General features: G+C 50.3%; 1 protein-coding gene across 3 annotated transcripts; it reads left to right on the forward strand.

Moving 5' to 3' along the window:
- The first annotated feature begins 882 nt into the window (after positions 1 to 882).
- On the forward strand, positions 883 to 16,411 carry TRMT2B (tRNA methyltransferase 2 homolog B). 3 transcript variants are annotated; one of them, XM_044427492.1, is made up of 13 exons: positions 883 to 970; positions 2,597 to 2,895; positions 3,193 to 3,250; positions 4,891 to 5,013; positions 5,337 to 5,436; positions 6,189 to 6,259; positions 6,623 to 6,769; positions 8,127 to 8,221; positions 8,704 to 8,918; positions 10,341 to 10,442; positions 12,718 to 12,837; positions 14,257 to 14,356; positions 15,875 to 16,411. In XM_044427492.1, the coding sequence occupies exons 2-13, from the start codon at positions 2,690 to 2,692 to the stop codon at positions 15,999 to 16,001; spliced, it is 1,464 nt and encodes a 487-aa protein (XP_044283427.1). In that variant the 5' UTR covers positions 883 to 970; positions 2,597 to 2,689; the 3' UTR covers positions 16,002 to 16,411. The 3 variants fall into 3 exon arrangements, 2 of the variants coding, with proteins under 2 accessions (XP_044283427.1, XP_044283426.1); XR_006414464.1 differs by lacking the exons at positions 14,257 to 14,356; positions 15,875 to 16,411 and having other exon boundaries at positions 10,341 to 10,830; positions 12,718 to 12,789; XM_044427491.1 differs by lacking the exons at positions 14,257 to 14,356; positions 15,875 to 16,411 and having other exon boundaries at positions 12,718 to 13,776.
- The last annotated feature ends 2 nt before the right edge of the window (positions 16,412 to 16,413 follow it).

A 16,413-nucleotide genomic window follows, 5' to 3' on the forward strand; every position in this document is an offset into this window, starting at 1 on the left:
GATTCAGAAGAAATTCTTGTCACTCTAGCCAAGCTGTTGCCTGACAGGCACCCCCAAAGTGCCCAGGCAGCTCAGCCAGGGCAAAAGCAGTTCCCCATCCAGTTCTGCAGCTGCTCAATGGAGGCCGGCTTGGACCGGGGGGTATGCTGTGAACTCCCTTGCAGGGCTTGCCATCCAAGTGGCTGTGGTGCTGGGCAGCCTGGTCTATACCATGGGCTGGCACTGGAGTTGATCTCGGCGGAGGTGCCAAGCACTCGCACCATGGCTCTAGAGGCCTACTCATGGGTTGGGATGAGGTCTGCCAGGGGTCCTTACTCCCCCGACAAGAGCTGGTGGCAGGGTAGGACCTGCAGTGCTCCCAGGGTGCCTCATCCAAGGCTCTGCTAGGTGCATCGTGGGGAGGGTGGCTTATAAGGCAGAGTGCTGACCTGCATCTCTCTATCCCAGTGCTCTGGAGCATCAGCACAAGGCCGGCACGCCCCGTCCGGCCTTTCTGTGGCCATGGGGCTGCCTGCTGCAGGCTGGCTAGACCTTTGATCTGATCCAGCACAGCTTTTAAATTCTTAAAAGCCTCCAAGGGTCGGTTGCAGAGCTTCAGATACCCGGTCTGAACAGCCACAGGCAGGGAGGTTTGGTTTGCTTCTCTTTTAGCACTGCCAAATGAAAAAGCTGCCTTCCGATGTCATCTTTGAGTGCAGTGATTTGGAGCGCAGACTCTACCTTATGCCTAGTTTCTTAGGATTATCATTATTATTTTAGCCTCACCAATGAGCCTTCTCGGGAATGGGTGTTTTGTGATCTTATTTAAGTATCAACGTTAGGATTTGTGCCTCTTTAAGAAAAGGAGGGAGGCGGAGACCACACGGCAAAGGGCGGTCCCGGGTTTGATCCTGGCTGAGAAGTAGGACGGGCGAGCTCCTGATACTCTGGAGAAGCCGAACTGGCCGAGGACAACCTCCGGAGCCGCCAGGTATTCTTTAACCCTGCCTGGGTCCAAACGTACCCTGTGGGTAAGGTCGCCGGCGCCACGCACCCCGGGCTCACCAGGGTCCCTTCCGGGAGGCTTGGGGCGCCGTCAGCAGGAGGCCCGCTAGGACTGGGTTCCTCCCAAGCCCTGAGCCTTTCGGTGCCCAACAGTGGTACCCGTGCCCGAGGTGGGAGCGCAGAGGAGCGCCGGCTTCCGCGCGCAAAGGCGCATTCCAGAAATCGGGCGAGGGCGCCGAGGCGCGGGGAGAAGCTAAAACCGAGGGTGACCGACCGGTGGAGACGTGCAGGTGGCTCCGAACAGTCCGCCAAATATTTCGCATCGCGGGATAGTGGCGAGCCGCACACGGCCCTTCAGGGACTCTCCGTGTCGCCAGCCTGCGGGGCTCTTGGAAGGCGCTGGGCGGCGCTGGATGCCGCCGCCGGGGGGGAAGTGCGCGGCTCTGTGCGCATGCACACGTGTTTGAAAGCTGGCCACAGTGCTGTGCGTTTTCGCACGGGAAAAAGTCCTACAACTCCCAACGTTCCGGCTGAGAGTTGTGTGGCTCCCCCCGCCCCCCCCCCAACACACACACGCCGTCTAAACATGCATCGGAATGAGCAAGGGAGCCATTCTGTGCAGGTTTAGACACGTCGGCTGGACATACTGGGAATGGGTCGGCCTTTTCTTCTGTCTAAACTGGCAAAGGATTGCAATGCTTTCAGTTTCTTTCTGTTTGCCGCTTAGAAGTGCAGCTCTTGTCTGCTTGTGGCCGTCCCTAACTGCTCTGTGCGAGCAGGGCGTCGCTGGACGTTCAGCTTGTGTCCGTCCTTTTCTTCGGGGACGCTGGGGCAGCAGAGACCTTCCCTGTGCACAGGGAGCCATAAACTCGCAGAACAATAGAGCTGGAAGGATCCAGCCCCCCGCCCAGTGCGGAACTCCGAGTTAAATCTCAGTTAAACCCACTGAAAGGATTGTCCAGCTGCATCTTGAATGCCTGCAGCATGAGAGAGCTCACAGCCTCCCTAGGCAATTGGTTCCACTGTCATACTGCTCTGAGGGTGAGGAAGTTCTGATATCAAGCTGGAATCTGGTCTCCCTAACCAGATGCCTGTTTCCTCAAGCAAATATGGGTGAACTTTTGCAGCCTGGTAAGGGACCTGAATTCTAGTCCAGAAATTTCTCAGTTCAAATTTTCTTTTTTCTTGTGGCTTGGAAGTAGCTAAATGGCCTTAAATAGGGCACTGTTGCTTAACTTACCATCTTCAAAATGAGTTTACTCATATTGCTCTACCTTACAGGGCTGCAGCAAAGATTCATGATCTGCTATACACCAAATATGTTGAACAGTCTAAAGAGCTATCAAATGTGACATATTCATTAATAGTAATAAACAATTTCCCTGTTTGTTCCTTATGGGGAGGAAATGTAACCTTTAGATGATCACACATAGAAGTTTTACCAAACAAAATGTTGTTTTCTCCATGACCTCAAGTGATCACAACAATGTAGCTTAATATGTTAGTTAAAAACAACAGTTAGGGTGAAAGGCTGCTTTAAAACAGACATGTCGGCAGCTCCCAGAAGGTTAAAAAAAAAATCTGTATTCCCGTTGTATGTTTTTGTTTTAAGTGGAATCCTTATGAGTCCAAACAAGGTGATGTACCTGAGGGACATAAAGGCACTTTTATCACCTGGAGGATTCCAGCCCCTTGTCTCCAAGGAATGGCAGTCAGCTGTGGACAGAGATTGCTGTCCTGCTTGCAAGCTAGCCAGCCAACAGCTCTGAGAGGGGCACTTCTTGCAACAGTTCCTGAGGACTGGAAACAATTCACAGATAGAAGGAATGAACCGAAGACGTTTCGGTGGAAAGAAAAGCAACAGAGGCGAAAGGACGGCTCCTGTGGTCTGGATTCTTCCTGGGAGGAGAGGTAAGAGGGCCTTCAGTCAATGCTAATGTACAACATGGTAACCCACCCTCAGGAGCTGAATAAGGGTTGAGTGTGGGCTGTCATTGAACCATCAGTTATTGTGGGTTATAGCATTGTCTGAACCCATCTCTGCTACCAAGCAATGCTTCTCAACCACAAACAATCCAGCTTCCAAAGTGGAATTCGCTCCTCAGGTTGAAAGGGCCTTGAGGACCCAGGCCTAGGCAAAAAATTTTTACTTCTGGGAAGCAAGCTGAGTTCTCTGTCTTTCTCACTCGGCTGCACTGTGTTCACCAGGTTGTCTGCTGCTGCTGCTGCTCCCCTGTGTGGACTCTCCTACGAGGAGCAACTGAAGGTGAGATGTGCTTGCACAGAGTTCATGGGCCAGAGAACCACCCTGCTTCTTGAAAATTAAGTCCCTCCTCAGCCTAGAGCCCTTACAAGGCAAATATGTCTATGGCAAGACAACCAAACTGGCTGATGCTACCGACCAAAGCAGGGGCCTTCTGTAGAGCAGGTCCTAAGAAAGCGGTCTCTCTCAAAGCATCCCTTAAACAGGACAAAATGAGGACCAGAGTGTCTCCGCCAAAGCCTTTATTGAATTTGAGGTGATCCCTCTTAGCCCATCCTGAGCTAGCGGGGATCCGTCTGTCCAGTGGAGACAGACAGAAAGTTCCCACCACTGCTCAGCTGAACCTCTTTGCTCCGATTCATCTGAAAGGAGGGCCCGTAATCCTGCAGGGTCTGCCTGCCGAAGAAGCTCGGTTTAGTCTCTGGATTGCCAACTAAGAAGAACTTGGATAGCAAGATGCCAAAAGAAATTGCTGCCTGTAGAGAAGAGGATGCTGCGTGGCAGAAGCTGATTGTTTGCTGCCTTACGATATATATAGAAACAACGTTAGCCATGTATCCCTTTAAAATAAAGCAACCTTAAGACCTCCCAATTCCCACTTTCCAGGGACAAAGCTATTGGCCGTCACCATCCTACGAAATGCAGAAAAGCTGCCAGGCCCAGCTTCTCCAACCCGGGGGCCTCCAGTTGTCCTGGACTTCAGTCACCATCAGCCCCAGGTAGCATGCTCAGAAAAGCGGGGAATTGTAGTTTGAAACATCTGCGGGGCACCAGGCTAGGAAAGGCTAGTTGGAGGGAGGGCAGTCCCAGGATTGCCGTTGATTAGCTTAGAAGCAAAGCCACTGGGTCTGTGTGTGTGTGTTTTGACAATATCGCTTTTAATTGTGTATCAGCTGACTTTGGGGAGCAAGAGGGTGCCCTCTTTACCCTGATCATGGGTAGGAGAAGGTATGGCTGTGGGGGCCAGCAAGCCAGCAGAGAGAAGAGGGGCCAAATAGCTCACCGTTACCCCCTCTCCTGGCCTCTCCTCCAGGTGGGGGTTTCCTGGCAGCCGTAGGAGCCAGTGCTTGGGTCTGGCGCTCCTGCTGCTGAATGCCAGCTCGGCCCAGAACAAGACCAGCCTCTTCCATGACATGATCATGGATGAGGGGCTGCTCTGGCTTGTGTTATGGAGACCTGGGTGGGGGAGCTGGGATGGGTCACTCTCTCTCAGCGATGACCCCCTGGGTGCTCCACTCCAGGCCAGGGAGAGGGGTGGCCGCAGTCTGTAGGAACATGATCCGGGCATCCTGTCCGCTCGAATGTGGTCCTGAGTGCTTGCACCTTGTGTGGGCACTCGAGACCAGTCAGGGATTCTGCTGGTGTACCTCCCGCTGCACTGCCTGAGCCGACAGAGGTGCTCTGGACTTGGTGTCGAAGACGCCCAGGATGATGGTTCTGAGGGATCTTTACGGAGGCTGCTGTATCTGGGGGTGGCTCAGGACTTCACGGCCGCCATGACAACCATGGGACTGCCTCAACAGGCTTCCCTTGAAACACCTCACACGCAGGCCTGCCTCGCAGGGTTGGCGTGCACCTTCGCAGCATGTCACATGTCTCCACTTAACATAACTTTGCCGTCCTTTTCCTTGTGTGTCTGCCAGGTGAAATATGAGAAAGTGAAGGTGGTTTTGCAGGCTTTGGCGTCTCTCCTTGAGGAGCTTGGTGCAGATCTCACGCAAGCAGAGGACGGACTGTGCTGCCCGCTGCAGCCCGTCATTCCTTCAGTGAGTACTTGGAAAGGAACTGGCCCTGTTGGGCCTGTGACACGGGGCTGCAGCCACCCCGTGGAACCCCCACAGACGTGCCCTGAGCCAGCCAAGGCTGGCCTTCAGTCTCCGGAGGCCTCTGGGTGGAATGGCGCTCCAGCAACCATTCTGAGACAGATGATATTCCACACTGGCTGCAGGCTGATGAGGCCCTCAGCAAAGTGCCACCTGGAGCATCTTCCTGGAAGCCAGCGCCGTACAGTCCCTGCAGCTGCCCAGAACACTTTCCCCACGGCCTTTCCTTGCTTCCTGGTTTCACTGCTGCTTGTTCTCTTTTCCAGCCTGTTATCAATGGTTACAGAAACAAGTCTACATTCTCTGTGAACCACGGACCAGATGGAGACCCCAAAATGGTGGGGTTATATGTAGGAACTGGCAGAGGTTAGTGCAATGCCATGCAGCTCTTGCCTTAGCCCCGGAAGGAGTGTTTTCCCACCTAGCCTGCTACGTCTTCCGTGCTTTGCAGTGTATCTCCTGTTTTTCAGCCAAGAGAGGGGAAGGTCTTTCCTGTCACCTGCTACCTGATCGTTTATTTAATTTTTTATTAAAGGATTCTAGAGATCAAACCAGACCTTTCTGTATGCAAAGTGGGTACCCCCCCCCCCCAAGGCTACCACTCTCTACCTTTAGTTGTAGCTTAGAGCAAAAGACCAGCTCCATCTCTCCTTTGGATGGGGAACTGTTCCAGAAATTGGGATTGGAGGGACACAGAGACTTTCCACCAATTGCACTTGTTTAATTGCATGCCAGTTGCTAAAAACAGTGGTACTTTGTGAAACCATCAGATGGATCAAGTGTGTCAGGTCACACATTAACAAACAATGTTGCGATTCTGCCCTTTTGCTTCAAAACAAAGCAAAACATTCAGAGTTTCTTCTGGAACACTCACAAGGACAAAGTATTAGCCTCTCTGCAGAGATTACTAAAATAAGAGCACTTAAATAAGTTAAATAAGGAACTGCAGAGCACCAAACTGCGTCTTGTGGTCCGTGATATTGATGCTCCATCCACACCGACTGTCTGAGGTTTTTGTTTCGAATGCCTTTGTTTGGTCCTGTCACTCTGCCTGCTGTAATCTCCTTTTGTTCAGCTTCTTCTGAGGTTCTTCCTATCCTCCCTTCCCATTTCCACAGGCAGGGACATGGTTTGTGTGCGGGCCAACCACTTGTTGAACATGCCTCAAGCCCACTTCCAGGTAGCCCAGGTAAGGATGGGGGGGGGGGACGTGTCGGTGGAAGGCCAGTGGGGTGTTTGATTTGTGGCAGAACACCACCTTTCTGTCCCTGTCCTGAAACCAGGAGCATCCTTTGCTGGGTTCAGCCAAGACTAGGGAGGGGCTGTGGCACAGTGGCAGCACCCCTGCCTTGCACATGGAAGGTCGCACGTTCATTCCCCACTGTCTCAGCATGGGGCCGGGAAGGGCCCCTGCCCAAAACCCTGGTGGGACAGTGCTGCCGATCAGTCTGGCCAGGACTGAGCTCGGTGAAGCGAGGGGCTGCCTCCACAGGAGCGTCTCACGCCCGTGTTCCGGTGACGTCGCTCATCTGACCTCTGTTCTCAAATGCAGCGCTACGAGGAGTTCCTCCGTCAGTCCCCGCCGGATTCCTGCCTCCTGTTTCACACTGGGGGCCACTGGCGGGAGGTTGTTGTGCGAAGCAACAGGAAAGGAGATACCGTGGCCATCATTGCCTCCCACCCGCAGCATCTGAGCCCCGTGAGTAGCCGGAGGCTGGGAACAGATGAGAAAGGTTGGCGTGGTGGAGGGACTGAAACCAAGTCCTAAGAGTGAGTCTGCGGGCAGGAGAGGTGCCCGATTTGCAGCCTCCCAGGGTTTTTAGCGCATCATCCCACTGGTGTCCAGACCCCCTTGCTGCTGTGAAATACCCCACACACACTCACACAAACAAGCTAAGTGCATGACCTTTGAGCGGAGTAACCTCAAAGGTCTTCACATGGATTGCTCGTCTCTTGGAAGCTGCTAGCAGTGGAGAAAGAGTCCTGGGCAGTGTGCATTGCTGGGATGCGTGCCTTCAACCCTGCGCATGCACGTGTGTGTGTGTGTGTGCATGTGTGCACACACAGTCTCTTGCTACCATTGCCCGTGGTCCCTGAACTGGAAAGTCTGGCACTCCTGGCGTGCAGGGACCTGCGATGCATTGGCCTCCTTGCCTGCTCAGGGGCAATTCACTCACTCCGAATACACGCTCAGCTTGGTCTTGTTGTGGCTGAAAGCAAGCGTGAGCAAATGCATTTCCTCCCCACTGGCCCTTGTTTTCCATGGGAAGACACTACCAACTAAGGTTTGCACAATATTTGCATTTTCCTGGCAGATTTTCTTTCCTATTGTTCAGCTCAGAAGGCTCCACAGCTCTTTACATGTTTAATTTCCATTTGGTGGCGTTGTATCCTGTTTTTCAAAATATGGACAAACGCAATGTAACAGTTCAAAGCCATGTGTCCAGAATGTGACCAGCCCTCTCCCTGCTCTATAGCTTTGGCCATTTTGCCTAGCTTTTCATTCTTCCTTTGCTTCTTTCACCTGCCCCCTATAAATACATGCCTGTAGCAAATTTGTAACAATGAAGGTTGTAATGCAAGCCTAGATCTCTGTCCAGGCCTCTTAATTCATTGGAAGCCATTCCAGTATCATTCCATGATTGCTGTTAGGCAAATAACATTATTTCTGGTTAAATGCTTTGGCTGCAAACTTCAAAATAAATGTGTGGCTGGTTATTTTGAATCTATATGTAGAACTTAGCCTTTCATGGTTCTTGGCCATGGGCATCTTCCTCTTTGCCCATTTTCTGTCCTCTTTGTTGGCCCCTGTCTCTGTCCTTTTCCTCTTGCCAATGGGCAACCCCTTCTAAGCAGCTTGCCTCCTTTAGGCCTCCTTTCTTGAGTTCCTGCTCAGATACTTCATTCCGTCTGAAGTCTGAGGAATAAAACTAACATAAATCAGTGCTGCTAAGAGCTTGAAGCTCTAGCACAGCAACTGCAGTGTCACAAGTTTTGGTATAAGCAGTATCCATGGATAGAGTCTTTATTCGCTCCATTTTCTTTGTTTATCCCAGGAGGAATGTTGTGCTCAGAAAGAATTGCTGAAGGACTTCTTCACTCATGGCCCAGGAGCAGCCTGTTCTCTGACCTCCCTTTATTTCCAGGAAAGGTAAATGACCTCCACACTGTGTATTGCTTTATGTCCCAGAGCTTAGAAGCGTTGTACTCTCTGTGGCAACTCCAGAATTTGATCCTCAGCCCATTTACTTCGATTGAAACCAAGTTAGACCCATGGAAATCAAGGAACTGGCATCCACGATCTAAACATGCTAATGCTCTCTTCCAAGGACCTTTGAAGCTTGCAGGGGAAGTTGGAAGTAAATTTAAGGCCAGAATGCAACACTGAGGATCTTCCTTGCTCACATGTGCACCCTGTGTGTGTGTGTGTGTGTGTGTGTGTGTGTGTGTGTCTCAGCAAGTTTCTAGCTTTTATGGTTTTGGAGGAAATCTTGAAAACACTCAGCATGAAACAAGGGGCAAAGCAAGCTGAGAACCTCACGCTGCTGAATTTTACCTTTGATGCCGATTCCATACTTGATCAGTAAAATGCAGCCCTGGCTTAATGGGTCTCCCACTTCGGCTTCCCTCTAGCACCATGGTTTGTGCCTCCCATCAGCAGTCCCCTTTCGAGCTGCTCTTTGGAGAACCACATATTTTTGAAGAGATACTGAACCTGAAATTTCGCATCTCTCCAGACGCTTTTTTCCAAGTCAATGCGGCTGGAGCAGAGGTTCTCTACCAGACCATTGGGGAATTGAGTGGAGCAGACAGGAAAGCTGTTCTCCTTGATATCTGCTGTGGAACCGGTGCGTGCTGGTCAGACAGTGGAGAAGAAGGGGATGTAGGGAGGGGACATGGCTCAGTCCAGTAGAGCTCCAGCTTGCATGCAGGTCCAGCCCTCAGTATCTCCAGTTGGACATAGGAAGGCACCCTGCCTGCGACCCTGGAAACTGCTGCCAGTCTGGGCTGACAACAATGCTGAGCTAGATGGAGCGTTGTTCAGACTCCATGGGCTCCATATGTTTGCTGTTACGTGTCTTGGACTTAGAGTGACCCCATGAATGCAAGTCCTCCAAAATGTCCTACCATGACTATGGGGTCAAGCCATCTCATCATTTGTCCTCTTTTAACGCTCCTGCTTTTGACTTTCCCCAGCTTGATTGTCTTCTGCAGGAAGTTTTGTTCCGTATGTAATTACTGAAATTACGAAACCTGTAGATCACCCCGCTCCAAGATTCTGTGATATTTATAGAATATATCCATTAAATTCCAGCTACATATGCCTGCATTCATATATACACCAAGGACTGTGTTCATTTATTATCCTTTGACTTGCATATCCTTAAGAGATAAGCTTCAGTACGGCCTTTGGCAAGTGAATTTGAACCTACAGCAGTGTGGAAACAACTCATGCTTTTCACCAATATTTGATGTTCATTTTTTTTATTTATTTATTTATTTAAACATTTATTAAAATATTTTTCACCCTCCCTTAGGTATTTGAGCATTTCCATAAAGGCCAGGATTTTGCTTTTGATTGGGCAACAAATGGAATTCTGCTTGTTTCCAAAGGCTGGGCAGTGAGCCCCCAGAAAACGTTATGGCGTGTTGCTTAGCTGCTGAAGTCCTTCTCATGCTCCCATCACTGAGGGCAGCTTGGTGGGAACAAGAGAGGCAGCCTTCCCTATCATGGCACCCAGATTGATTGTTTGTTTGTTTGTTTGTTTGTTTATTAAAAGCTTTTCTGTCCCGTCCTCTAAAACATCTTGGGACAGCTTACAAGAAATGATTATGGAATGGATTCCCTGCAGGGGGCACAGTGGGTTCTTCAAAGCTCATTTTTAAACAAGCAAAAAAAAGAGCTTTGTTTCCATGGCGTTGCTATTTAAAATCGCCAGGAGTTGTTGTGCCACTGCTTTTTATTGCTTTGAAGTATCTGAAGTATCTGCCCTTTTATTGGATTAAGATTGGTTTATTTGTATCTTAGGGCAATCTCTGACTGTATCACCCCCTTAGTGCAAATGATGTTGCTCTAGCAAATCTGAACTATATGAAAAGAAGAGTTCAGTACGACATCCGTGGGCTTTGTGCTGAATGCAAATTAACTGAATGGGAATGACTCAGAGTTCAGAACAGCTGCTGTTAAGAAAGCAATCTCTCTGAGGATTCCCATAGTCCTTCCTCTTGGCTCTGGACCTCATCCCAGTTGTGTTTCCCCACTCTGCGAGGTGCAATCGGCCTTTCTCTGGCTGGCCAGGCCTCCAAAGTCATTGGTGTTGAGCTGGTGGACCAGGTGGTAGAAGATGCCAGACGGAATGCAGCATTCAATGGTGTGAGCGCCATTTTGTTGAACAAGATGGTCTTTTGGATGGATGATGCTTTGATGTGGGAGGAAAAAAATATACCAGGCATGCCACCATGGGATGTGTTGGCACTGATGTGCCCTGGTTTTTGTGGTGTTCACTAAATGACCAAGTTCTGGCACAGTTTATTTTTGGTTAACACGTTTTCTTACTGGCAACTGGGATCCCTTTGAAGGAAAGCAAGGCTGCTCTCTTCATTTCCCAAGCACCTTTGGGCTCAGAGACATTCTTAGGAAATGAAGATGGTGGCAGCCAAGGAGAAGAAGGGAGAAGGAACAAGTTGTGGTGAAAACTGTGGATTTCAAGGAGTTGCTGGGTGTCTCATGGCTCAGACTCCCCTTCAGCCTTGTATATGGTACAACCTTGTTAATTGTCTGTTATGACCAGCTGCACGTTCCATGGCAGTCATTTTGTGGTGGTGCCCGTGACAGTCCCTCAAATTGCCAGATGTGCCCCCAGGCCCTCAAAGGTTGCGTCCCTTTGAAATAGGTTGACTTTGGTAGAGAGACAGGTCTTACTCAGCACCCCCCCACACCCCCACAGCTCTTCTGCTATCAGGTGCCAATAAAAAGTATTATCTACCCAATTCTGCTGCTGAGCAGTCAACATTAGTTTCGGTCATGCTTGCTGCCTCTAAGTTCCTTAGACCAGGGTGTTGAACTTCATGCCCAGGGGCCACATTTGGCCTGCTTGGGATCCCACTCTGGTCCCCCAGGTTCTCCCAGATGGCCACACCTCCTTTTCCCAGATTATCAATCCTTTGGTGCTTGCTTGGCTTTTGAACATTCCTTCTCCTACCCACAATTGTACAAGTTGAAAAGTATCCCCTAAGACCGTGTTACTTTCAGCTTCAGAAGGCTGGTATTTCTGGCCCTGCCTCTCTTTGTCCACCCATCCCGAGTACCTTTGTGCAATTACATTCTGGAAGCTGCTAGCAGTGGCTGAAAGAGGTTTCCCACCCCATCTTTGAGCTCAATTGATTCATGGGCAGCCACTCCAGAGAAAAAGCTCTTTTATTCCTCTTCCCTTTGTACCAGCTCCATTGCATTTAGGCCCAAAAAGAAGAAAAGAAGTTCCAAAAAGGGATGGCAAGAAATAACCCCCCAAATACAAAAGCAGCTAAATTGAATCATTAGAATGGTGCATGGTGGTCAGACCTTATTTGTATGCATTCCAGTTATAGCTTTTGGGTTGCTGGTTGCAGAATTTAGCTAATGAGACTTTTTTTGTGGGGGCAACACATTCTAGAATATGAGGAGGTTTACCTCATTGTCCAGAAAACTGGCAGGTGACTCACCTTCCCCATTTAGTCAAACCTTTCCATCCCACTAATGTTAGACAAATCCCACCTTACATGCTGTGGAAGAGAGTCAAATATAGGTGAGGAGGAGTGTGAAGTTCAATTATTCCTCACCCCGCATTTCTGAGACTGGAAGCATCTGTTGTTTCCTTAAAAAGTGACAGCCTCGTCCCTTTTTGGAAATTCACCTCCCACTCTTTTGCTGTCAAACAGCAGAGCTCACTTAATGGAGCTGCAGCTCTTTAGACAGTTCTTTAACAAAAGACTTAAATTCTTCTATCAGCAGATCAGAGGTCACTCTCAAGGTCATCTAGTCTGTCCCAATATTCTGCACTAAAATTCTCTCTTTGGACTCCCACGTATTTCTGTTTGGGCCCTGTCCTGCTTGAAGATCTGTGCTAGGCACATATAGAATGGTTCGGTGAACTTGCTTCCCTCCGTGAACTATTGTTTCCAAACATTTTCTGGTTCTTTCATGTCTTTTATTCCCCTTTCCTGATGAGCTTACTGCTTCTTACAGCAAATTGTCTGTGTGCTTGCTTCTAAATTGCCTACTGAATTCAGAGTCTTTGTCCTGATCGATGCAATTGGTTAAGGTGCTGGGCCTAAGCCTTAGAAAATGAGGGTGCTAGTTTGGCCCTGAATTTCATAAGCTTTAAGGGGACCCTGGAAGGCCCCCTGGCTCAGGCTGAGTTGGATGTAAGGATGCATGTTTAGCCGAGCGAATGTTCCATCCGTGCCTGTGCTGCTGGAAGTTAGGGCAACCCAGTCCCCTTGCAGAGAGCCGTCTTTTGAGGGAGAGCTCTGAAAGAGGGATCTCTCTTCCTTCGCACTTGAGGAGCTGGGAGAGGGCTTCCCTCGGCGCTGCGTCTCCCTCTCCCTGGCAGCCAAACCGAGTGCCTCGTCGCCCGTGCCGTCGACTGATCAGCTCTCTTTCCACAGGGATTGCCAGTGCTGAATTTCACGCCGGGAAGGCGGAAGTCATCCTGCCTCACCTGCTGGCAGCATGGCCAGATGGGCAGCCTCTTGCTGCTGTGGTGAACCCCTCCAGAGCTGGGTTCCGTGAGTTAGCGCTTTCTTTGCCAGATGCAAATCCAAAGCAAAACTGCGGAGGAAATGGGTCCTGCTATCACGCGGGTTGGCCACTTCCTTCTTTGCAGCAAATGAGACGTTGCTGCAGTGGCTTCCCAGTTCTTGAGAGAGAAAACTCCCTCTCGGCTGCAGGGACTCGATTTCCAGCAGGTGCGCAGAGTCATGGTGGGCCAGGAAGACTTGCATGCAGTGGACCGCAGGAGACCAGAGTGGCCCCCTCTAGTCCCCCTCACTTTGCCAGGACAACATGGTTGACCTGGGTCTGCAGGTGACGTTCGCTCCTCTCCAGCTCAGCTGCGCCCCTGGGTGCCTGACAAGCAGCTGGAATGGCCTGGCTGGAGCTGCGAGTGCAGCCTGCTGCTGTTGTCTTCCGCTCTTATCTATGTCCGTTTGACTGAACTATTGGACTGCAGCTTTTCCTAAGAAGAATATGTGCATTGCACCCGAGACATCATAGTGCAGAGTTGAAAGCAGCCTTCCTTAACCTGGCAACCACAGGATGTATTGGACTGCAGTTCCTATCATCCCCAGCCAGCATGTCTGGATGTGGACAGGTAAGGAGCTTTCCCAGCCACCCAAAATTCCAAGCCCTGACTTCCGGTCTGCAAAGCACCTGCTCTGCCACTGTGAGCTACGCTGCCTCCCAAGCACCGTTCGTGTGAGTGGCTCCCTTCTCCCAGTGCGAAAGAATCCTCCTTTGAAAAACTCAAATCAGATTTGGGAACAAATCTCCTTCTGGCATCTTCTTGCTGCCAAAACCCAGCAGTACGTTGTCCGTTCAAAGACTGTTGACCCAGTTCACATGCCGTGTGTGTGTGCCCAGTTCCTCCTGCTGCAAATAGGTGCAAATAGCAAGCCTTTGGTCCAAGGCTTGTTTAGTGTGATGTGTGATCTGGCCTGTGAGGAGAGGAGAGGAGAGGAGAGGAGAGGTGGTGCGTCAAACGCAAGCAAGGGGAGAGGGGCAAGCGTATGGTGCAGGTTTGTTCGTCAAACTCAAGCAGGGGTGGCGAACTGATCTCCTCTGGCATATTTTGGTCTGCACCTTCCACCAGCTTAGCCTGCTGGCCAGTGGCAAGGGGTGGGTGGGGGTGTAGCCCCCCAAATCTGGAGGGCCACAAGTTCCCCCTCCTTCAGCTGTTCAGCCATCCCTTCTTGGAGCAGGAGTGATCAGGCAGCATTCGTGAATTTGGAAATCTTAGCGATGGTGACTCTCAGTACTCCCAGAGACATTGTCTAACCATCAGTGGATCCAGAAAGACTGGTTATCCCTCAGCATCTCTTGGGCTTTATGTTTACAATGGGCAGTGTACTCTTTGTTGTAATGAAGAAAGCCTTCTCTGGAAACACCTCAGGGTTTTTTCTTTCCTGCTCTCTTTTCTGCTCTCCCAGATTACCATGTGGTTAGAGCCATTCGCAACTGCAAGGCCATCCGGACACTGGTGTATGTTTCGTGCAAGCCAGGTGGAGAAAGCTTCAGGAACTTCCTTGAGTAAGGCGCTCAGATGTGGTTTTTTCCCATTTCTGTTAACAGATGCTTACATAGAGAACTCCTGACACAAGTACTTCGGGCTTTTAAAATGTTTGTACAAAGATTGTTGACAGGGAGACTGCAGGCGTAAAGGCTCCGCCATGGTTACCAGGAGTTCCTTATAGAGCAGTCCGAAATATGTTTAAGCAGAAGCAAGTCCCACTGGTTTTCTTGGGCTTTGCTAACAGGTCAAACCCCCCCTTGCCCCATTGCTTGCATCAGCCAGACCGCAGCCCAAAGGCGCTTCCGTGAATTTTATTGATGGTTTTCCCAGTTACAGGCACCTAAAGCCTATTCCGACTTCAACTAGATAGGGGAATTTATGCTCCATAGACAGTAACAGGCTGGACTGTATACCTCACAGAAGGGATCTCCTGGATGAACGGCCTGTGAAGAGCGCAGGGCTGTTGCCCGCTTCCCCAACCGCCCCCATGTTGGCTCATCTCTAAAGCACAACTCTGTCTGAACCACAAGTCTTCCTCGCTTTCCAAAATGAAGCTAACAAATTGCTTATTTGGTTCAACCTGGAGTTTGCCAGTAAAGGGAGAAAGGAAAGGCTTGCTTTCCCCCAGGGAGGCAGACTTAAGCAGCTGGGAATCTCTATCCACACCTCAGAGTGTGTACCTGCTCCTGGTCTTCCAGGGCATGTCCACCTTTACGGTCCCTTTTTGCCTGTCCTTCCATGCACCTGGATTTCCTCTGCTGCTGCTGCTGTTGTAGCTTCCCCTGTGTGTCCAGGCTGATAGCAAGTCCAGCTTCTTTGCCGGTTTACTCTGGGGTGGCAACTGCTCACCGAGATATCAGAGCAGGCATCTTTCCCACCACCTGCTTTTCTAGGGACTGAACTTGGGCCCCTTGGCATGTTAAGCTGCGTGGCTTGGCTCTGAGCATTGGTCTCCCCCCCTCCCCCCCACTGAGAGGAAGGCAAGGCCACCCAGGTGGCATTCAAGGCTGCCGAGGGTTGGGACATAAGTAGAAATTCCATAGGTTATACTGGGATGCTGAGCCTCGGGCCTCTGGACCAAATCCAGTCCACTTGGGGAGACTCCGTCTGGCCCACCAAGAAACTCATGCCCCTGGAATGCCCTTCTTTTTCCCTGCCAACAATTTATTGGCAGTTTCCCAGCTTTTGTTCAGCTTTCCCCCTCCCAAAAGCGTTGAAATGCCCCTCTCAAGCTTAGTTATTGGCAGTGTCAACCTTAAAACATGGTGGTGCTGTCTCCCTGTGCTTTGAACTGTGGTCCTCCCCACCGCTGGAATGTGGCCCCGGAGAAATTAAATTCAGATGAAGAAGGGTTGATGCCCCTGTACTGTGCTTGTGATTGTCTCTTAACAGCACTGCTATAAGCGGGGAGAATGTAACAATTAGTAATTTGCATGCATTGCGGGAGGTGCATTTGCTCTGTGCCTGTGCTTTAAAAGAGAAGCGAGTTAAAATAAGGCATCTTCTAAACAGTCCTTTCCTCTGCTTTCTACTAGGTGTTGCTGCCCATCAGACCCCAAGAAGAAGCTTACAGGGGAGCCCTTCGCTCCTATTTTGGCTGTCCCTGTAGACCTCTTTCCTCACACAACCCACTGTGACGTTGTCTTGCTTTTTGCCCACTGAGTGGCCTTCCAGCTCTTCCTGGCATCTTGTTTTGCCCTTGCAAAATGGTGCTCGGACCACTTTTGAGAGCAAGAACTCACCTTTCACAGCAATGTGCACTCTGAAATAAAACGGGACAAAAACTGAGAGACCTTGGGATGTATTGGACTCTCTAGCATCCAGAAGCTGCTAGGGAGCACGTGTGTTTTTTCCATTTGAATTAAAGCTAGAAAGCATTTTTGTATAACTAATGTGCTTGGCCCAAATAGCCTGTTCTTACATTCAGGGTCTGGGAAGAGAGGAGAAGCAGCAGAAAACATGAAACAGCACTGAGACTGAGAGTGCACCTTTCAGGTGGCTGCCTCATAGTGAGACAGATCATGGATCCATTTAGCCCAGTATTACTGACACTGACCGGTAGTAACTCTCCAGG

This window comes from Varanus komodoensis, unplaced genomic scaffold (assembly GCF_004798865.1).
Source record: "Varanus komodoensis strain SLA01 unplaced genomic scaffold, ASM479886v1 scaffold18_3, whole genome shotgun sequence".
NCBI lineage: Eukaryota > Metazoa > Chordata > Lepidosauria > Squamata > Varanidae > Varanus > Varanus komodoensis.